This window comes from Calonectris borealis, chromosome 5 (assembly GCF_964195595.1).
Source record: "Calonectris borealis chromosome 5, bCalBor7.hap1.2, whole genome shotgun sequence".
NCBI classification, from domain to species: domain Eukaryota; kingdom Metazoa; phylum Chordata; class Aves; order Procellariiformes; family Procellariidae; genus Calonectris; species Calonectris borealis.
In genome coordinates this window covers 12,197,796-12,220,563 of record NC_134316.1, presented here as the reverse complement: position 1 = coordinate 12,220,563, position 22,768 = coordinate 12,197,796, and the positions used below count along the sequence as shown (strand labels likewise).

Genomic DNA, 22,768 nt, shown 5'->3' with positions numbered 1-22,768 from the left:
TCCATGGAGAACTGCACAACCACAAGTTACAGCTTATTCAGATGCCCCATGACTACATCAGGCACTGAAGCAAAAATGCTACTGTGCTTAAAATTACTCGTGCAAATAAGGCTTAACTTAACAAAAAGGCATGTTAAGGACACTAGAGAAATAAGGATAAATTAGACTCCTGAGGACTGAATAATGCTTTACACCAGTGATCTCACTTACATACACACAATCATTTTGGAATCCTAAAATCAAGTTCTGAAAGAGTTACAGTGCCAAAATGTTCACAGCTATCACCTAATGTAATCCAGCTGTTGGTACCATAGTTTCCCAGATGAGTGTGGTAGCCACAAATGGTGTTCTTAGCATTTATTTTAGATCCCTTCAACTCTGAAAATGCCTGTTTCAGGAAAGCTTGTTTCCTCAAACTATCTCCAGTAAAAAGCCCAAAAAACAATCAATGTGGACAAAATTTGTTTCTTAAAGAGTCTTAAAATAACATCCTTGAGCTTCAAGGCAAAATTCAGCCTCCATCATCCATTTGAGCATTCACTGACACAACTGTGTGTCTTAAGACCTTTCAAAAACTGATTTTGAAAACAGTTCAAGGTGGTAATATCCTTGTAAGAAAGTTCTGCCTTCAGTATGTCTCCTGGGTTGTTCTCAGAAAGAAAAATCTACATTAGGTCAATAAAATCATGCTAGACTTTACAGTCAACACCATGTTTAACCTGGATTCACATTCAAGGGTATTTTTAGCCTCGTTTCTTAAACAAGCAAGATTTATGCGATCATGGTGTGTGTATCTGTGTGTGTGTATGCACCTGCCTGTCTCTTCAGCCCCATCTAACTGTTCCTGAATCCCCTGGATAATTCCAAATACACTGACATTCAGTTACATGAGGCATTGGTAGATGGGTAGAGTGAGACATTATTAGTGCTTCAAGTCAGCTTTTATTAGCCACCACAGAATCCCCATAGGCCAAAACCAGACTTAATTCATTACACCACTCTTGGAAACCATGTGTGTTATCAGCTATTTTAATATTGCTACTAGTCTGTGTAATATCCTAAGTATACATAACTCTTGGCACGTGCAAACCATAAAACAAAGATTCTGCCTCTACTTTCTTATTTTAAGTACCACTCCTTTTTTTTTTTTTTCCAGCTTGGCCAATAATTTACTTTAGTAATATAAATATTTGAGCTGCAAACCACCAGAGCATTCAAAGACTTTGGTACTGCATCGCAGTCATGTATTATTTGCTTCATTACAAAAGGTAATCCCTGTATTTTTATTAAGAATCTCACAGCAGCTATACTCAAGCTCAAGGCAAAACATACCAAACAAGCAGCAAATTCTGAGTTACAACCTACAAATTCAACATTATCCACTACAAAACCTGCAGTGCCCTGCAAAATATCTTCAATGTTGCAAGAGAGGCAACTCTGTAAGGGATATAAAATCAGACTTTGGAGACAAAATTTTTTCTGCTATATGTCTAGCTGTCTGTTTCCAAATGCACGGTTTTGCTCTCCCAGCCAAGCAGCACCTTCGAAGGTATAGTTCTGGAGAATATGAAGATTTTCCTTTGCCTTCAAAACAGACTTTTCCTTTGCTTTCAGCACAAGCATCAGTGATACCTTCTCCACTACTAGATCTGCCAGCAGAAGCACAAACATAATCCCCAGCCAGGCTTCAGTACTGCCTCCACACCCCAGCTCTCCCAGCAATGCCCTCGTATTATTTTAAATGCTCAAATGAGCGGAACAGAAGAGCAAAACATGCTGTAACCTGCAGTGCAGACCCCTAGAAACTAGCTCAGCAGCCACATGTTTCTTCCCACAGGAGAAGGGCTTTGAGAGCACTTAAGATCTCCAAGGTCTCCCCAGACTGGGAGGAGGTTCTGGAGATAGGCTCTCAAAATCAGGGGCTACCACACCTTCCTCTTAGGAAAAGTAGAAAGCCAATAGGTAATCCTAGGCACTCATTACTCTTTCTTACTACTTAGAGTTAACATCTGCTGGGAAATCAATACTGATAATCACAGCACTGGTTGCCAGACCATCAGAGGCCAAAGCAAAAGGACGAGAGAGGATGCATATGTGGAGGTGTTGCCAAAGCACATGACAGCTGCAGAGGACCTGAGCAATTTCTTTAATGAAATGGAAATGAAAACGTAAATCACTAAAACGATACTGGAAGAGAGATTTAACTTAACGTACAAACGGACAGATTTTGATGTCTGAACCTAGCTATGAAGGTAGCAGGGAAATGTAAATGCAGCGGTTGCTAATGGGCATAACGAACAGGCAGGCAGCTTTGACAGCATGTTCTCAGCTGGAAGCTATATTCCCCAGGGACTCCTTATCTTCCACATCCACTTCTTTCAGCAACCACATAAATGTAGCAGGCAGATTTGCCAACCACAAGTGTGCAACTGCTGCATAATGATAGTGGTTGCCAGTTAGGCCCATAGCCAAAGCTGCTACCTGGACAAACGGAGGAAACCTGGCTTTTCTGATTCTTATCACCAACACTTCCACCTACTGCTGAGACACACAGAGAAAAGACGGCTCTCCAAGCCAGGAGCATCCCTCTTTCACAGACCTCCGAACTGTGCTGTGATGAATTCATCTCCTGATTGAACTTCCACACCGTTTGCACTCTTCCTTCATTTCTGTGAGTTTGCATTTGTTTATTTGCCTCTTTAAACACAGACAGTCTGGTTTTATTTGCTCAAAAGGATGTTTTATTTTGTCCTTTCATCCAAACAACTGCTGTCTGTAAAATTCCCAACAGACTTCTCCCACAAAGAACCAGCCAAGTGCAATGCCAAAGGTAAAGTACACTATTGAAAAATCACCAACACAGAAAAAAACATGCAAAGAAAATCAATGTGTTCATATTAAAAAATAAAGAAATACCACAATGAAAATCCATGGTATCCTACCAAACACAGTGGGATCACTCAAACGGCCATTGAGTACATGCAGCCTGATAGCCCAAACATCCACTTTTCTAATGCATTGCTGAAGATACACACTGCTTAAAATTCAGGGATGCACATGACAGCCTTTAGCCCTTCTCTCAGCCCACATGGACGGGTATTACTCAGCTGTTCAGGAAGCTTGCTAGTTCTTCCAGATGTACCAGTTGGTCTAAGAAAAGATATGTTATGACTATTATTTTGGAAAAGGTATTCCAGCAAACATACATCCAGACGGAGCCAGGATACTCTCTGCCCACCATAGCCTTATTCATGGAAGCCAAAGTGACAACAGGACCATTAGATTTGATGATGCTCTGGGAAGCCAGCCTGTTTAATGCAACACAGTGAATGTCCTTGGTGTTGGATATAGTGTTGGTACAGGCAGGCAGTGACCCATCTCAGCAGATGACCCAGTCTGTGGGTATCATATTGAGCAACGCTAACTGGAGAGTAAGGCCCAGCATTCCCTTAGCACTGCTCCCCTACCCAGCCAGACTGTATTCATCCCCTGCATTGCATCCTGATAGGAAACGCTGGGATATAGAAAAAGCATCCTTTTCCCTTAACATTTACAGCGATCAAACACTAGTTTATATTCTGCAGAGAAAGCTGGTTGCTTCTCCTTGCTGGGGTGCCTTCCTTACATAGGCAGATACACACTGGAAGAGGGAGGGCAGGAGGGAGCCTCCCAGTGTCTATTGAGACGATAAGAACAGATTTGGGGCAGAGTCTGCCTCATGCTCTCAGCAAACACTGAGCCCTTTCAGGGCACTCAGACCCAAACAGTAGCTGGGAGATTTCAGGATTTCTGCACAGTAATAGAAGCAACAAAAATAACCACCATAAATAATGGCTATATGTGTATCTAACATCATACACTTGCTCTGCATTTTTCTCTGTTTACTAATTCCTGAACTAATAATAACTAACAAGAATGATAATGTTACAGAGCATGGAAAGGAAGGCATTTCACAAAGTGAGTCTCCCCAAGATGAACAGTGAGCTGCTGAACAGCAATGAATGTGAAGCTCCTGTACAGTAAAACCAGAATTAACCTCTGCCCTTGCTACCGATCAGTGTCTAGTGTCAATCCTGACGGATTTTGGACTCATGCTTCCCCAAAGGTTGCATATTCAAACTTGGCATGTAAATAATTAAACTTTCTCTACACATTTCCAAGCGAGGAAGAAGAAAGGCTATTGCTACTCAGGGTTCAGTATAACTATACATAATCTTGGCCTTCTTTCCATCTTCTGAAGTTACAGCCAAAGCCGTAAAGACAGCACGACAAGGAATCACTTACTCAGCTGCTAAGGGTTCCTGCTTGTACTGAACAAAATAACAGCTCTGAACCAGCCACTGGGAGATAACACATGTGGCTTACAGCAGAGAAAAAACATTCTTCAAGGCCAAGGTTACCAAGTGGGTATTGAAATAGGGTTATGTTTATAGCCAACCACATCACTGATAGACGACAAACTTGTGGAAGAATAAACCGCAGACAGGACATAAGGTTGTCTATCAGATAACACAAACACAAATGATTATAATGCCCATTTTTGAAGATTTACATTTTAAATATAGACCTATATTAAGATTTTTCAATAGAATTTTGATTTTGCTGCATTATCATAAACACTGACTCTTTGTTATTTTCAATAAAAACTGACTAAAGCAACATAGAACAAACTTGAACTGTTCAAGGCTGAACTGAATGATAATACAGCATTCCTGTCATAAGGAAACGCACTCTAAGGTCCATTGCGGAAAACTTCCTATTCTCAGACATGAAATCACTTCCAAAACCTGACTTACTAATACCATTTAAAATGTCTTAATTACAAAAGTATATATAAAACCTGCTTAGTTTCTACCAGTGAAATGCAAAGCACACAAGTGGTCTGTATTTTGAAGGTCAGACAAGCAACGTGAACTATGAACTTCAGGATTCATGAAACCATGACATTTTAAAGTGGGAGGAGAGAAAATACTTTTCTGTCTTGTCCAAGCCACAAGATACTAAAATGAACAAACCATAAATATTAAGATTCAGTAAAAATACTTGGGATCCAATATTTAATATTAATGAATTGTTCTGGTGAGAAAAAATTCAACAACGAGGCACCAAGAAGACTATAATCCGCAATTTTAGTCTGTTTGCGTAATCCAGGAGAATATCATATGACTTCATCTGTATGGGACCTGCTTTTTGCAGAAGGAACACTATCTTAAAAGGTAACTCTTTAACTTAATGATGTCAATTTATATACTATAAAATAAAAAAATTCCTTCTTTATACTACTAATCATAACTGTTCACAATTATTTGTTATGTCAAACAGCACCAAATCCAGGGTCTCGTTTCCCTTCTGCTGCTCAATAAAGTGGTGTTGGCAGCAGTATGCTTTAACACTCGTAATTTATTAACCTCATAGGTGTTGTAGCATAGAACTAAAGCCACAGACAGGAGGCATTTAGCAAGTTATACATGCTGCATATTTTCACAGCAAAGGAGTTCCTGCTGTGCTTTTCTTGCCTCCCACACTTTTATGATTTTTTTCCCCTCATGGTAACTGCCAAGCCTCTACATATTTTGGAGATGCTTCCTTATTTTGCCCTAAACCTCTTTCTCATGTTTTAAAAAGTGTTGCTGTGTATTTATCAAGGAGACATTTAACATATCCTGAAGAATTTTTAACTTTTTCAAATGCAGATAGTGAAGTCCAAAACAGACTCACATGATGTTTTACAGGACGGTGTTCTGGCTACAAAGACTTGCTACTCCACAGGCTGAAAAAAGACGTATAACTAGGGCAGCAGCCATCACGTAGGAGGGTCTTGTGCACATTTCTCTCTGGTTGATCCAGCTGAGGAAACAAGATTTTTATTATTGTATATCACCTGGAGGATGAACACTGGAAGCATTCATAACGATAGCCCAGCCTCTATGATTTCTAAGAAACCTCTTCTATCAGTCATATTGTAATTGTAATGCAGTTCTGCGTATCACACCAAAAATGTTCAAGATGTACTTGAAGCTTCAGTAGGAGGGGTGTTTCCTTTGACCACATCAACATGTTATCAAAGTCAGCCAGGAAACCTACATTTCAAAACTAACTTCAGGGAGGAAGAGATTTAGGGTATATGACATTATTTATTGTCACTACTAGTTTTATCTTTGTTCCCTCTCTTTTCCTCTATACACCCACGTAGCCATCAAGAAGCTTTACATCATTATTCAGTAAGACACAGTGACAGGAACCGAGGAGTATTGTTCTGCTGCGGAGTATTTATAAGGGTAAAAGAGAGTTGGTTCATCACTCAGTTGATAGAGTCAAAAAAAGTTCTTTGCCACTTGAACATTATTCGCATTTTAGAATGCGTCCAAAATACATAATTCCTGTGATACTGGAAGAGTGAAGATGGAAGATGGGAAAGAATACCACGCAGGGAAGGACGGACCAAAGCTTTCTGCTTTTTAAGTGAATGTAAATCCAAACGTATTTCATCCGGGGTCCCAATTCAGCTAAGGAGGGCTAGCAACATTTTACATTAATAGAGAGTATATGCACATTGCGATTGTATGCTCCTTTGCTTCCAAACACCCAGAGCTACCCAAAGCTGAGTCTTTATGACACTTAAGTTAAATAATAGGATCCTTCCTGAACCTTGAAAGCAGGCTGTACAGGAAAAACACAGCTTATTCAGCAACTTAATCGCTTTAAATTATTTGCAGTACAGTTGCTGTGATGTCAAGCATTCGGTCATTGCTGGTCTATTACGAGTCGAAACCCACGCAAATTTTCATTCCTACGGCATTGCAGGCTTCGCTTCCCTCAGAGGCGCGGCCCCGCACGCCTCCCCCCAGCCGGCCGTGGCCTGGCTGCCACGGGGAGCGGGAGCGCGGCGGGTCGAGGAGCACCGCCGGCCTCCCCCGGGCCTGCTCCGCTGCTGTGGAAAGCGAGGGCGGGGAGCGGGACTCAGGCCCTTGCCGAAGCGCCCAGCACTGCCTGCCCAAACGCGAGGGGCCCTTCTGGGCCGCGGGGGCTGCGGCGTCCCGCTCGCCTCCCCGAGAGGGATGGCAGCCCTGAAGGGAAGCCGAGGAGCCTCTCCCTGCCGCAGGGCGCGAAGCGGCGCTGACTACAGCGGAGTGGGGGAGAGGTCTCTCAGCACACCCAGCAGGAAGGAGGGGAGGCCCGGAGACGCTCGCGGCCGCAGGCGCAGCCGCTACCACGGCCCCCCGCCCCGGGCCCTGCCGCACTGACTCAGCCCTCGCCAGCTCCCGCACCTCCCCCGCCCCGTCCCGCGCTCTCTCGTGAGACTCTGTCGATGTAGACGCGATGTCCTTTGGGGCACTGGTGGGGGGAGGGCAGAGGGGGAGGGAGGTGAAGCCAGGGTGTCTTGATTGATAGCGGTCACCGCCAGTGGGTGAGGGGGACGGCGAGCCCTCAGCCAATAGCTTCGTCCCAAGGCGAGCGGCGAGCCAATGGAGGGGCTGGTGGGGCGGGGCACGCCGCTGGCTGATTGATCCCAGGTTTGGCGTTGTTCAGTCAGAGCGAGAACATTCTAGAGGTGAGTACGGGGCAGCCATTGCCGGGGTCCCGTCAACCGCCCCCTTCTGCCAGAGCTGCGCGCCGGCCGCCGCCTCTCCCTCCCCCCTTCCCTTTTCTCCCCCCTCCTCCTCCTCCCTCTCCTCACAGGTGTCGCCACTAACGATGCTCCTGATTGTGTCTTGCCCGCAGATTGCCCGGCGCTGCTGTCCCTGCTGATACCGCCCGCCCCAGGACGCCGGGACCCGGAGGCTGCGGCGTCCGCCTCCGCCTCCTTCTCCGTCTGGATATAAGCGCCCCCACGGCCCTGTTCTCCTCGCATACTCGGCTTCGTCGCAGCCCGGGGCGAGCAGCGTTGGGTTTATGTCTTTATTGGACGAAAACGGTGAGTATTAGCACTGGGCTAGGGCGGATGAGGGCAGTCGGGATTGAGAGGAGGGTTTGGATCCTGAGCAGGTGGGGGGAGCGGGCGGGCGGGCGCCTTAGGCTGGGCTTGGGCGTTGGATTGTCAGTAAACGGTGGATAGTGGGAGAGGTTTTGTGTAACGAAGTGTCGGGGACCTTGGTGGGGAGAAGAGAAACGGGGGGGTGGGGCGGGCGAACCACAAACCAAAAGCCCCAACGCTTCAATTCCACCCGTTTGCTGGCTTTTGTTTTGTTTGTTGGGGTTTTTTTTCCTTTTTTCATTAATTCCCTACCACCGCCATGCGACGAGACAAGATGGCGGCGGCCGGGGCCGCGCCTCCCCGTGCTGTGGGTGGGCGGGGAGGGGGCGCGCGGCGGGGGGAGCTGTGGCGCAGTTACAAACCCCGGGGGGGGGGGGCGCGCTTACTCTTCAAGGGTGAGCCCCGGGGGCGGGGGGGGGGGGGCGACAAGGAGGGGGGCAGCCGCGGAGCGTCCCCCTCTCGCGGCTGGAGAGCGCATGCGTGGCTGGAGGTGACTTCCCCCCATCTCTTCCAGGGCTGACTCAGTGCTTAATTGCTGCATTTATGACTCATCACAGGGCCGAGCGGGGCGGGGAAACGGTGCTTTGAGCAGGGAGTCTGTCTGCTTTCCCGCTTTTTCCTCTGTGCATAGCATATGGGGGGGTGGCGCTTGGGATGAGGTGTCCTAGGGACCAGGAGAGGGAGCTTTAGTCTACAGCAGACAAAAGCTGTAATCTGGAAGGAGGAGAAACCGCACGCTCTGTCTGAGAGCTCATGCTCAGTCGCCGAGATACCTGCTTCCTCAGTGCTTCTGCAAGCACGTGGTCAGGTCACATGGTGGCTCTTTTTGGATATCTTGGGGAAGGAAACCTCGTGCTTGAAACAAAGTCCACGGTGCACTTTTTGCTGAGGAAGGGCAAAACCGCATCTGGGATAATGTAGAACACAAGGTGCATAGACTTCTATTTGCTTCTTGTGTAAAGAATCCGTAAACGTGGCCAGAGGGACTCAGACCGTGTGGAGCCGATAGATGTGCATACATACTTATGCATAAATACTAAGAAGGCTATTTTAATGTGTCAACGCTTCTGTCATTGATGATAACAACACGATGACGTGTCAGAATAGCCATGCTGTAGTCAGGGTTGCCTGGGTAGTCAAACAGTTGTGGCTTAAGTACTCCTAGATGTGATTATAGAGACACATGTTAATTTAAATATGTAAATGCTACTTAAGGCAACTTTAATAATAGGATTCATCCTCCTTCCCCTTCCTCCCCCTCCCCCCTTCCCCTAAGAAAAAAATCAACTGGAAAAGCTGCTGCACTGCTCTGTACCTCTGCATTGCTAGGCTTTCTACAGTGAAGCAACTTATGTCAGACTTTATCAGGCTTATTGTTAAGTCAAAACTCAACAGAAGCTGCTATGAGAATCCATAAGTGAGAGGGAGAATTACCTAATTTTCAACTCTTTTCCACTCCGATCCAAAAACTGGTAAGCCATGTAAAAATTATGTTGGGCTACAGATTGCTGCTGCTTCATCTTAATGATACTTCTCAACATTCTGACAGACTTCAGTTTATGTGATAGGTTCATGCTATGATGTGGAATTTGAAACTGTTTTCCAGATCTTTCTCCTGCTTCCTGCAGCCTGAAACTTATCACATGACCCTCTTGGTGCAAGAGCCATTAGTGCCCGTAATAAATCAAGCAGTCTTCTTTTCCCTTCCTTATTGATTGCAGCGCTCCTTCAGGAGTTAATTGTACAGAAAATAGTCTTAAGCTGTTCAATGCTTTTTGGGTAATAAGAAAGAAGAGGGTGGAAAGCTCTTGGTGGTGTAGTTGAGGAAAAGTTACTTAACTACAATTCAAGGCTATTTTGAAGAAAGCCGTAGCGTAAAGAATGTACTTTTTTTTTTCTTTTCACCCTAAATACAGTCCCTTTTATAGCTCTGTAGCAAAATCTGATTGATGCACATTAAGATAAACTTAATTTCTTTTCTGTTTATTAACACTTGCAGAGCTGTTGCGCAGCCACTGGTACCTGTATTGGGGAAACATAGCATACAAGCAAGAACCTTACAGCCTCAGTGGCGAAAATTTTTTCATGTCAGAGACCGAGAACTCTTGCAGTCGTTTATGTCATCCCGTCTTCTCCAGACAGAAGATACCAAAAAACTGCAATCAAAGATCTCTTCATCTTATTGATAAAGCTACTAATAAGGCAAAATGTCTGTCAACGTCAACCGCAGTGTTTCAGATCAGTTCTATCGCTACAAAATGCCCCGTCTGATTGCCAAGGTAACTTACTAACCATTAGTGGTAAGTGGGTACTGCTTTATATCACTTGCTGTCTTGATAGAGGAGAAATAGAGGTGTGAGGTAACGGTACCGATGTTAGCCAATCATAGGGCAAGGAGGATGTCTGCTCCTTTCTGTCCAGACTAAGTGCACATTAGCTTTTTTAAGAAGATACACCTCAAAGCAGAACTTGGATGTAGTGAAATGGGGAATATGTACTGGCTTTGGCTGCTGCAGTCACTTAATCGTAAAACTTTTTTTTTTCTTTAGGTGGAGGGCAAAGGAAATGGAATAAAGACAGTTATAGTCAACATGGTTGACGTTGCAAAGGCGCTTAATCGGCCTCCAACGTGTAAGTAGTCTGGAGTGACACAGCATTTTTTTTATGCTTTTGTATTGAAAGTGGTAGTGTTAAAATAGCTAACAAAGCGTTGATTAATACTGTTCTTTCAAGATTTTTAAGAAAGAAATGTGATCATCTCAGCATGAAATAATGACCAGAAAGAAGCAGTGGCATATTTACTTGCTGTTAAAAATCACAGTGAAGATATGAGGGCAGTGGTGGTTATTATACTTTCTTTACAGATCCTACCAAATTTTTTGGTTGTGAGCTGGGAGCACAGACCCAGTTTGATGTTAAGAATGACCGTTACATTGTCAATGGATCTCATGAGGCGAATAAGCTGCAAGACATGTTGGATGGATTCATTAAAAAATTTGTTCTCTGTCCTGAGTGTGAGAATCCTGAAACTGATCTGGTGAGTGCTGTCCATCTGTAGTAATGGTAACACTATGGAAACACCTCACTAGATGTTTATGGAAGTGGTGCGAAGTTAATAGCTGACTCGAACATCTATGAAGAGAAAATCCAGAATGCTCCCACCCCCCTTGGGAACGTTTTAGACTTCCAACACCTCAAAACTTCTGAGCTAAATTGCTACTTCTAAACTTGCTCTATTGGGAGCGGTAACGTATTTAAACCTCTGGCTTAATCCTGTGGGACGATAATGTAAACATCAGGTTTAGGCTTTAATGCATAATTGTTTTGTAAGTGGTGTGTTAACTGGAGGCTGTTCTTTTTTTACAGCATGTCAATCCTAAGAAACAAACTATAGGTAACTCTTGCAAAGCCTGTGGCTATCGAGGCATGCTTGACACAAACCATAAACTCTGCACGTTCATTCTCAAAAACCCACCTGGTAAGTGTGTTTCTGTATTTGGTGGAGGTAAAGGGAACTTCTTCAGTGTGACTGCTGTTAATGAAGTAGAAAAACAAATAGCTTGCATCTAATTAAAGTGTAAAAAGGCTCCAGCGTACTCCTAGAGTATGTTTGTAGGATGAAGTATGAAGTGCTTATAGTTTCAATATGAGCAGTCTCTTCCCTTGTGATCCTGTATCCTTGCCAAGTAGAAGTATCTGTGAAGAGTTGCATTTGCCTATGCAGGACAAAACTTAGTGGGAGGGGAGCTAAATCAGCAGGTACTCACAGCAGTTTTGCCTTTTAAGTCGGCATGAAGTAAAAGGGTAGAAAGTAACAGCAGTGTAGTAAATGCTAACTAATGTACTTGTTCTGTGCAAGCAACGCTCTGTAGTAAGCATCCAGTTGCCTGCTGCAATTTAAGCTTGCTAGAGTAGAAAAGTCTAACCTATTCCAGGGGTCTCTACTTTGTGAGGTCATCTGTTATATGGACTTGGACAACCTTATGTCTTCGAAATGAGGATTTGGCTGAGGTGCAGTAGGGACTTTAGAGGGAGGGACTTTATTCTATGAACTTGAGAAAGCTAAAGCACTAAAATTCACTTGCAGAAAGTGGTGACACTGGTACAGGAAAGAAAGAAAAGGAGAAGAAGAACAGAAAAGGCAAGGACAAAGAGAATGGTTCTGTGTCCAGCAATGAGACACTTCCACCCCCACCACCAGAGGAGATTACTCCTCCGCAGGTTGTGGTAAGTAGAAGGGAAAGTGGGGAGATGAGGGTGTGTGGTGTCTTGCTCTGATTTAAAACTTTAAATCACTGGTATTCCTTGCAAGTCAACATTGCCCTGAAAGTTCTTACTGTATCCAGAACTTCACTGCTGGAATATAAGTATCCCTGTCTCCCCTCTATAGCAGCTTCATCAACTCTTCCATAACAGTATGTGTGCTCCTTGCTAAGTGAAAGCTGCATACCCTTTACAATCCGGGTCCCTGGAAAGGAATATCCCTTGAGTGTACTAGGTAGAGTAGTAAAACACGATACTTAAGTAACTCTATGGATGGCTACAAACATGTAGCTTTCATTACTTCTTGCCTACATTTACCCTTTCTCCATCATCTTTGACTTGCCAATCATAGTGTAACCCTTTCTTTAGGGAAAAATCAAAAATACTTGTTTATGAAAATGCTCTCAAGTTTGTATCTAGAAACAACAGTCACCTATTACTAAACTTGTAGTAACATTGTATGAATCTCTTTATTCGGTTTGGTTTTGTTTTTTAGGAGGAGGAGGATGATGATGACTGGGGTGAAGACACAACAGAAGAAGCCCAGCGGCGTAGAATGGATGAAATCAGTGACCATGCAAAGAACCTCACTCTTAGTGAAGACCTGGAAAGAACAGTGGAGGAGAGAGTCAACATACTATTTGATTTTGTGAAGGTAAATATTCTGTGGTTGTTTGCTTGGTAGCCACTCTGCTGTAGTTGTATAAAATGTTGGTAAGGAGATTTAAGAGCAAGCTGCTTAAGCTTCTGCCAAAGTACTGGTTCCATCAGTGCTGGGGAAGGAAGTGGTGCAATAGAGCATTGACGCAGACCTCAGTAGCCTTAAAATGTTTCTACTTGTTCTGTCTTGTAGAAAAAGAAGGAAGAAGGTGTCATTGATACTTCTGACAAAGATATTGTAGCAGAAGCAGAGAGACTGGATGTAAAAGCTATGGGCCCTCTAGTTCTCACTGAAGTCCTTTTCGACGAAAAGATTCGTGAACAGATAAGGAAATACAGACGTCACTTCCTTCGTGTAAGCAGTCTCTTCTTCTGCACCCAGTGTGACAACTGTTGTGTTAGGTTTTTGTAGCAAGTACTTGACTCGGTTCTGGATTGCTTGGTTCTGTGGGGAAGAAGGCTTTTTGTAGTGGTTTGGGGTTGTTTTTGTTGTGTTGTTTTGGGTTTGTTTTTTTTTTTGAAACCACTATTTCAGCTCTTTCTGGAGAAGAAAAAAAGCTAATTTAATCGCTTTTGTTTTTATCACAATTCTAGTTCTGCCACAACAACAAGAAAGCTCAGAGGTACCTTCTCCATGGCTTTGAGTGTGTGGTAGCCATGCATCAGTCTCAGCTTATTTCTAAAATACCACATATTTTGAAGGAAATGTATGATGCAGATCTTCTGGAAGAAGAAGTCATCCTTGGCTGGGCAGAAAAGGTAGGGGGTAGTATTTCATGTACTATACCAGCTGACTACCTAAATGTAGCATCCTGCATCTGGGTTCTGGGGTAGGTTCTTGTCAGATGTCTTTAAACAACTAATCTGAGATAAGTTACTGTCTGGGAGAAACCTCTCTTTCAAAAATGGGCTGTTCAAGGCAGTGGGGTGAGGTTAGAGTTCTAAGTTAGGCTCCTGCTGTATTTGGGTATGATGTGATGTAAACTCGTTCAGTGTTCAAGCGAAGTCTGTGTACTTCTGTCTTTCAGGCCTCAAAGAAATATGTTTCAAAGGAGCTTGCCAAAGAAATCCGTGTCAAAGCAGAACCATTTATTAAATGGCTAAAGGAAGCTGAAGAAGAATCTTCCGGTAATGAAGAAGAGGATGAAGATGAAAACATAGAGGTGGGAAAGGCTCATTTACTGTAAACAACTCCAAGGTTGCACTGTTCCTGCACGCTTAAGCCTTGTACTTTGTCCTGGTGCACTATAAAATAGCTTACTTCACGTATTAACTGTGCATGTTGGGAACTGGAGGAACACCTCGTTTCTAATGATTTGTCAGAGCATTTTTGCTACACATAGTCAGTGGTCTACCTAAGATCATTTTTGTAACAGTATGGATGCATCTTAATGGCCAAAGACCATCATTGTGGAATGGTACAGTCTCTTGCACAGTGGTAGTTTATATAGTGGAAGATTGACAAGAGGTACGTAAAGCCTCGTGCTTTAGAGGAGTTAGTGCGTGTGAGTTCGTTAGAAAAGCTGTTTAAAGAACAAATAGATGTTTTCCTCACAGTTCAGGCTTAGGTAGCATCTGTTACCTACACTCCAGCTGACTGTGGCTGGCATTTTTTTTGCATGTGGGTTGTTTTTTGTTTGTTCTCCTCCCAGTAGTATCTAGTCTTGTTCCTGGATATGAGATCCTGCTTCCTACAGAGACACGTGCACACCTCTGCCTTCTAAGGATAGATGTTAAGGTGTAGTTACAGTTTCAGCAGCTTGAACTCAGGCTTCCTAGACAATGTTAATGCTTGTACTGGAAGGCGCTGTGCGGTGTGTTTCAGAGCATGGAGCAGTGTGTTAAGCAGTCCATGGCAATAGACAGGAGGACTGTTGAGCGAGTGGGTGTTGCAACTCCTGATGTTGAAATTATTCTAGTGCTTAAGCATGGCAGTAGGTGCTGTAGTAAAAGTAAGTGTCTTGTCTCCACAGGTGGTGTACTCTACAACTGCCAGTGTACCTAAAGTTGAAACTGTGAAGCCTGCAAACAATAAAGATGACGATATTGATATTGATGCCATTTAAGGTGATGCAACATAGCTTCCAGCATAATAATGCAAACTTCTCTGCATTTTCTGCCAGAAGTGTGACTTGTATGTGCACAAGCTGAAATGGCTTAACATCCTGCTACTCTTTGTACTCTAAAATGTATCTTTTTACTGTGACTGGTCTTGTGTAACTAAGCCTAATACCAAGGAGTCAGCACGTTGGTGAACTGATCTAGTTTGCAACTGGCATGTTCTATTTTGTTTTTCTAACTTGTGTTGGACACATACTTGGAGCACATTTATACAGTTGTGGAAATAAAGGATTTGGTTTTGGTCAATCTTCACTCGTGACTCTGAACTCCCTTATTTCTTTTCCAAGTAAGTATTTACACAACTTAATGAAATGTGCAGAGTTTGAAACAAAATGACAAAAATCTCTTGACTGAGACAATTAAAAATAGCTTAGAGGCTGTTGAAATAGTGGAGATTTGAAACCTGGGCAAGAAGCAGGTGTTGAGTAATCCAAGTGTTCAGATGCCAGCATCTTCAAACAGAAGGCAGCTGTCTGGATTCTGATCCTTGTAGGCTTTTTTTAACAAAAACTTCCGCTGGTGTTCGTTACGTAAATTTGGTGGCTTTTTTTTTTCTGGAGTTTTCAACAGTTCCATTAGATACAGGTTTTAGTGCTTTGACAAGAGCTGAGGAAACCGGTACCTCTGTAGTTAGCATGCACTGCTGCTGAACGGCTGGCTGTGGCCCACACACTGCTGTGCGGTGTCACCAGCAGATGAGATGGGCACCCTGCTCCATCCGATGTGGGGTGGGGAGGAGGGCATGATCTGTGGCCTCGGGCACGGGAGCCCCTGAAGCCAACTTGTGTAGCTCTGGAAGTGAGGTCTGTAGATCCTTGACGCCAGCGCTGAGGTACCCGATTGCTTTAGAAACAGTACAAGGAGAAGCCTAGTCCACCTAAATTGGGAAACTGATGTGATGTGGTGAGTGACGGACTTTAGCCCAGGAGTATGGGACGGTGCAGGGGTTTAGGGAGGCGCTTTTTGTTGCCCTGAAGTCTTCTGCTCTAGAAAACCAAGACTGGCAAGGGAGTGACAATGGGGTTTGTTTGGTTTGTTTTTTCCCATTGTTGTGAGATTCAGTATGACCAGTTTTGGGAGATGGAGGCTGCAGTGCATAGTGAACAGCTTTTCCTAATCAAATTGTTCTAGCAGAACGAACTTAGATGAAGGGGAAGATTTTTTGTTCACTAGTTACGATAGTGGTGACTGGAGCTGCAGTTTCTCCTCTCCAAAACAGTGGGGTGTAGGTCTGCGAACTTACTGTTGTGTTGCAGGTGAGCCAGGCATCAAATTGTCACTTAGCACTGGCAGATGTGGCAGAGCGTTCATGGGTGAAGCCATGAAGCATTTGGAAGCGTTCTTGTTTTATTTTAGGTGGGTGTTCTATTGCAGTAGTACAAAAGTGTGACTTTAAATACAGATTTAGTCGAGGCTTTTTTTTTTCCCTTCTTAAAAGAACACTTGTTCTGCTTTCTGTTTAAACTGGGTTTGTATTTCAAAAATATGTCAAACGTTATGCTTGTTGGGAACCTGGAAGATGGATTATTAATCCCCACGTGACCTCTCCAGAAGATACCTCCTCCCAGTGCAGGCACGTGCCTCCCCTGTGTAACAGCTGTGTGTGCACCACTGTAGGCGTTTGTGTGCCAGGCTGGAAGCAGAGTCTGGCAGGTTGAGATCCTCTGGAAAAAACCAGTGTAGCCGTTACAGAGCTGATGATTTTTGCCTGGTACTGCTGTAGAAAACGGTTTAGGAGGTTTTAGTTCATGAGGATAGCAACCAAGAGACTAGAATCTGTGGAACATTTTTAAAGCAAAAGGATAGAACTTCAGGGGTGGTGACAGAGAGGGAAGGGTTAAAAACACTCTCTAGTTGGAGGCAAGGTTTCAGCCTGGGGCTTCCTGCTCACTTGTATCAACAGGTTGGGCATTAGCAATACCCAGAAGACGAAACTATTCACCGGTATCTCCCAGTCAGGTTGGTGATGTGGGTATAAGACTTCTCTTCCTCAAATGGTGCCTCCCTGGTAGTCGCTTACCTGTTGCAGTGGGAGGTGGGTGCTTGTACGTCAGGCTAGTTCTTTGGGTAGGGGTTTGAGCAGGATTTACCTTTCTGAGCAGAATTCCTGCTTGTGGAGGGAATAATGAGAAGCCTTGCTCTTTCCCAGGAGTGCGTCTGAGCCGCAAAGTTGAGAAATGCTGTGGGCCCCTTAACTAACTGCACGAGAGCGTTCTCTGCAGCGTGGGCAGTACCCTCTCCTGATTCTCTAAGCCTGATTCTTAGCTAGTATAGGTCAGCGTGGTTTACCAAACTGGTCAGTTGGTCCGTGCTGGTGGTCTGCAGGTGTGGCTTTGCAGATCTGGGTTGATACCATCTCAGGATGTGACCAGAAGGTTTCTGTCTGAAGTACATGTTGCATGGTGTTGGCTGCTACCAGCTGTGACACAGTGAAGTTTTGTTTAGGGTGTAGTTAGTTTCATTTTAGAGCAGACTTGATCACAGTTGCAGGCTGCCACCAAAGGGGATAATTTCTTCTTTCCCACCCTGAGACCTAGTGATGAGCAAGACAGACTTGTTCTCTCGTAGGGAAACTAGGAAATAAATCCACCAAAAAAAGTTTTCTGTAGGATCAGTGAACTGATGATGTCATAGCAAAGCTACAGGATGGTAGATTTGGGGTAAACATGGTGGGAGCGTATAGGGAGTGAAAGTGGTCTTGTCTGTAGCAGCCCACAGGTGGGTCAGATTAAGTGTATTATAACGTGGTACAGACAAGGGGGAAGCTTCTAGAAGCACTGAGGCCACCGCTAACTATGAAATTCCTGGCACTGAGTTATGCTTCTCACCCTATTTTCACACACACATTGCTGTTTCCATCTCAGATCGTTAACTAAGGATTCCACCAGCTAATAAAAATGACTATCCGACTTAGAAGTTTCCTGAGTCTTCGAATTTATTGGGGCTGCTATCTGATTAAAAGTAACAAGTGCATCTTCAAAAGGCAACTTGGTGTTTAGATACAATCTGCTGGAAACTTCAAAGAGACTCCTGGCACCTGGAAAGGGAACAGTAAGTGCTGGGTGATTTCCCTCACTTCATACCGCACAGTCTCTCTGTTCAAAAACCTCAGCGTGATCGCCGTGATTTGGCAGGGGCAGGGTCTACCGGCAGGTCCATTAGCCTTGGCTTCACAAACCTTCATCTCCCTCCAGGAGCTTGCGATCGGGAGCTTTACTGCAACTCAGCAGCCTTCATCAGTGGCTTCTCTTCATCCAGCACAACGGGGAGCTTCCAGCTGACGGCTTTGCTTGGGGCAGCATTGCGAGCAGATGAAAGGAGCTCAGCAGCTTCAACCGCGGTTTGAAATCCTGATTGTTGTGCGTATAAGAAGTAAAATTGCCTGGTTTTACTTCTATCAATGAGAGCGTAAAAATTGTCCTTAGAGGCCAGGGCCTCACTCAGCTGGATATGGTAGAGATGTATTATATAAAAGGACGCTCTTTGCTCCTGAGAGTGCAGAGCTCAGGCTTGTAGCAAGGCAGTGACTAAAGGGAAAAGTGATTTGAAAGGATTGCAGTAGGCATAGTAACGTGCTGAATGCTCTCTATTTCCCCTTGCTGTGGTAGTGGCTGCCCCAGCCGGTGCAACCACGATGCGATGCTCCCAAAGAGGTCAGCTTTTTAAACAGGGTGCAGTCCACTCCGCGGGGTCACTTGCGTGAGGCATTACCACGAGGCTATCATTCCTCCCCGCTAAGATCTTCCTTGTTCTTTGGGTTGAGATGCTCACTACAAGATCCTGATCTCCACCCATGTCAAACAGCTCGGTTGATTTGTTGCTGGCCAGATATACCATAGAGTTAAAAGAGTTGATTTATAACTCTAATAAATAATGCTTAGTACGTGGGTGTGTTCCAGTTGTGCAAGTTCTGAGCCTTGATGTTTGAAAGGAAGACGTATCACTGAAAAAAGTTAATGTAGCTATCTGTAACAAAGATGTCCTTTCATTTGGGGGCTGCTACAGGGTAGTAATAAAGACGACAGCAATTCTGGGCTCCCAGTGAAACCACTGAATGGAAATGGCAAGGAGAGATGGAACAAAAGTACCTGACCCACCAATTAGTCTTCCAAACTGTGGCAGCTATTTTCTTCTCAAACTAATTACTCCGAAAGAGCCTTGGAGGGCTGTTGCTGCGGATTGACTCCTTGGCATTCAGTAACACCACTGAACCATGAAGATGTTGGACAGAAAACCCAGAAGTAAAGACAATAAAAAGCAGCTTGAAAACAATGCTCTTCAAAGCCTTATCTGTGAAATACTGTTTGCATGCTTAACTTTCAGCTTAACTCTTACACAGTTTTTAGAGCCGTTGGGATTACTTACGTGCTTGACAGGCTGCTGGCATTGTCTATGTTTTTAATTTTGAAGACAATCATCTTGCTGCCATGGAGGTGTCAGAGTCTGTCTCCAGTCCTGGAATTGGTGAGGAGCTGTTCTGGGGCTGCTGACCAGATTTCCCAGGACATCACTTCCTCACCTAGTGCGGACCAGCACTGGGGTATCTCCACAGCCTCCTTAGAGCTGTTCCGATTGACATCCATCAAGGACATGGTCCCAGCACTCGGGTGATGCTGCAATACAGTAAAATTCTGCAAGAATTTTTTGAACCCCAAGAAAGAGGGGTTCACCCGATCATTGTCACTAGAACAGAGGGAACCGTTCCTTCTGTTGTGGTGAGTGTCAGGGAAATCCAGTAAATGTTAAACCATTTTTATGGGTGTCAGTTTGTCTACTTGCATGTGCTTCCAAGCTGGTGTTTATTAAATAGCTAAGGCTCTTTAGTAATTTATCCTCAGCAAACACCTGTGTCCTGGGTTTCTGTAAATGGGATGCTATTAGCTTCCAGTGATGGCCACGCAAATCCGTCATGACGGGGCAGGTCCAGGCTGAAGCCAGGAAGCCAGGTCAGTAAGGCAAGACGGGGATCAGCAAGGCCTGTGGCCGGGCGCAGGCATGCCCCTGCGGGTACGCAAGCTTCACAGGGGCCCCAACACTAAGAGCAGCTCCCGAGCTGAGGCGGGGAGGCCGCGGACACAGCTGCTCGCAGCTCTTTCTCGCTGCTCCTTCCGCGTCACTCAGCTCCAAGGTTACTCGGCTGCATCATATCGGAGCTGACCTTCAGCCCAGGCAGCCACGCACCTGCAAGGTGGGGGAAGAGGTTGCAGAGCCTGTTCCTGCTCCCAGGACCCTGACATTTTCTGAGGCTGGAGCTGGAGAGTGCTGTTTTTCCCACTGCTAATCTTATCTCATTACTGTGGTGTTAGATGCGTTTTCTGCACAGTATTTTCTTTCTAAAGAGGGGAAGAGATGATGCAAAAAGGAGAGCTCTGGTCTGAGCGTAGGGTCACAGGCACTTCAGCCATACATTGCAGATAAGGGAAGTATCAGCACCAGGAACTCCTCAATGGGAGGTTTGTGTGGGTGTTATATTATTCTCTCTGAACTTTTGCTTGATACTGATTTTTAATCTACCTGATATTAATAAAACCCAGCTAACAGCACTGACGTCAATGGAGTTTGGCTTTGTATCTGTGCAATTAAGGTAGACATCTGGCATCTTTAAAAGAAACATGAGGAAAGCATATTTCCCCAGGAGAATCCCATCCCTGTGTTGTCAGGCAATTGTTAGTAAATTTTTAACTAATTAATAATCACTCTTATGGACAAAGTTACAGGTATACAAATTGTGAACAGAGTAGCTCACATAGGAAAAGACTAAATAAAGAAACTAAGAGTTTTTCACGTGGTCTCTGAGGCTGGGAAACCTGGATTTAAAGGCTTCCATCTCCTGCCTCCGTTGTTTCTTCAGCCTGTGCTCGTACTCAGTATCAGGAGCCAGAGGAGCCGGCGGTCCCAGCTGGACATGCTGTGGAGCTCGGGGTGGTTATGGTCAGTGGGCAAGCACACTAAGGGGGGCAACGGGAAGTAGGAGCACAGCTGCGATGACAGGAAAATACTGCTCTGTGTGGGAAAGTCACGGGATTTTAAATAATCTCTTTTAGATTCTTATTTATCACCTGATGTTTAATCCAGGAGTTTGCCTTCTCCATGCCTTCTCCATGAACAGGATGGCTAGATTTTAGTTTCCATTTATTCTGCTGAAAGACTCCCATGTAAGATCCAGAATGCAGAAGGGGCAATTTTAAGGAAAAAGTCATTGACTATCGGTGGACTTTTAACAAAATCCGAAGAACCAGTTTAAACGACATGAGCGATGTCAGCCAGGTCCCCTGAGGTCAGATCAAAGCGGTAACCGCATCCACTCAAGCCGCTGTCAGGAACACACCACCTCCAGAAGAGGAAAGTCCCCACTTAGGTGGGGCGCTACAGAAAAAGGGAAAGGAAACCTTTATGTAAGGGAAGTGGGCTGGATCCTACCCAACGGAGTCACCAAAGAACAACACCTTCACCTTGCAGCCAAAGTTTTCAGCTACTAGCAAGACTTGGTGAAGTCAAGAGTCCAGGGATGAAAAAAACAATAAAATGTCCTTACATGTAGGCAGAACTAATTAACTGTGTGCTCCTCATGCTGATGAAAAATAAAGGGGATGAGGGGTGATGAGTCCTCCTGGTCAATCCTGATGCCAGAAGACAGGAGCAACGCATTTGACTTTGGCAAAACAAATGCCATAGGAAGAAAGAGGTGCTCGTGAAGCCCCCGGAGCTGCACAGCCAGCTAACCACTAACCAGTCCTGGTGAATCTCCTCACTTGCATGGACCTGGAGATGCTTTCAGTTTTGCATGGCCAGGTTTGGGTGCCCAGATGAAACATCTGCTCGGGACCAGTCCCTTGGGGAGCGCAGGAGCGTGCAGGCTGCAAGGGAGGCACGAGGGAAGTCAGGCTCAGCACCACGGGCACGGCTGGTTGCATCCTGGTCCAGGTCAGCGAGCAGGAAGCCAGGAGGTGAAGGTGGCTGTGGTACGTGGGTGGTGGAGGAGTGAGAGGCGACCGGTGAGGCCTTCCTGTTTTGTAACGCCAAAAGGCTTGTCCCGGGCAAGGGGGTGGTTTTATCTGAATCGTTGAGGGGGAACTGAGTGTTCCTGATGGGAGGAGAAGTGGGAGAGCAGGTACCTGTCTGTCGTGAGAGCCTCTTCTGGGGGCGTTTGGTGATGTGCACCAGGGAGCTGCGGTGCTTCACGAGCGCAAGGCACTAACAGCTGCAGTTTCTTTTTTTTACAGTCTTTTATAATATTGTCGCCACCTTTGTTCCTTTTTTTTCCTCAGTGCTGGGGAGGTGGGACTGGAGGACAGAAAGCAGCAGCGGTATCGCTAATACCAGAAAACCTGTTCTGCAGGAAAACCTGCAGATGCGTGCGGGATGGGGAAGGAGCGGCTGCACTCATGACCCAACCTGCCCTGCACATAGCAGGCCGGGAGGGTGATCAGGGATGACAGGCACCTTCCTCTGTCCTCCGCCTTTCCCATGAACCCATTCTCAGCCCTGGATCAAAGAGGCCGGCTGCTGTTCAGGGCCTGACTTGGTAACCTGCGAGGAGCTGCTGGAGGGAATGTCTCCTTCTGGACTAGTCTGCCTTTCCTACTCCATGGGACTTGCTCTGCTTTGGTGGCAAACGGTCTCTGCCTTGGTCCAGCGCTGGTCAGTGGTGGGGGATTTTGGTGTCTGTAATGGAGACGCCTGTAGCTGTCAGAGGGTTGACATCATGGAGAGGTCTGTGCCCTGCGGAGGTACCTGGGTATCAGAGAA

General features: G+C 45.2%; 1 protein-coding gene, 1 long non-coding RNA gene and 1 other non-coding gene across 3 annotated transcripts; all 3 read left to right on the top strand.

The window, feature by feature from the left end:
• Window positions 1–7,374: 7,374 nt before the first annotated feature.
• EIF5 (eukaryotic translation initiation factor 5) lies at window positions 7,375–15,271 on the top strand. Its single transcript, XM_075151018.1, has 12 exons — window positions 7,375–7,552; window positions 7,723–7,915; window positions 9,975–10,254; window positions 10,525–10,606; window positions 10,840–11,012; window positions 11,342–11,453; window positions 12,063–12,202; window positions 12,735–12,893; window positions 13,092–13,253; window positions 13,493–13,657; window positions 13,927–14,061; window positions 14,872–15,271. The coding sequence occupies exons 3-12, from the start codon at window positions 10,183–10,185 to the stop codon at window positions 14,962–14,964; spliced, it is 1,293 nt and encodes a 430-aa protein (XP_075007119.1). The 5' UTR covers window positions 7,375–7,552; window positions 7,723–7,915; window positions 9,975–10,182; the 3' UTR covers window positions 14,965–15,271.
• Window positions 11,832–11,955, top strand: LOC142083312 (small nucleolar RNA SNORA28). The gene has a single exon (XR_012674012.1). It is a non-coding gene; the product is annotated as a small nucleolar RNA SNORA28 (small nucleolar RNA).
• Window positions 15,272–17,929: 2,658 nt separating the features above from the next.
• LOC142082705 (uncharacterized) lies at window positions 17,930–20,562 on the top strand. The gene is made up of 2 exons (XR_012673786.1): window positions 17,930–18,070; window positions 18,214–20,562. It is a non-coding gene; the product is annotated as an uncharacterized LOC142082705 (long non-coding RNA).
• The last annotated feature ends 2,206 nt before the right edge of the window (window positions 20,563–22,768 follow it).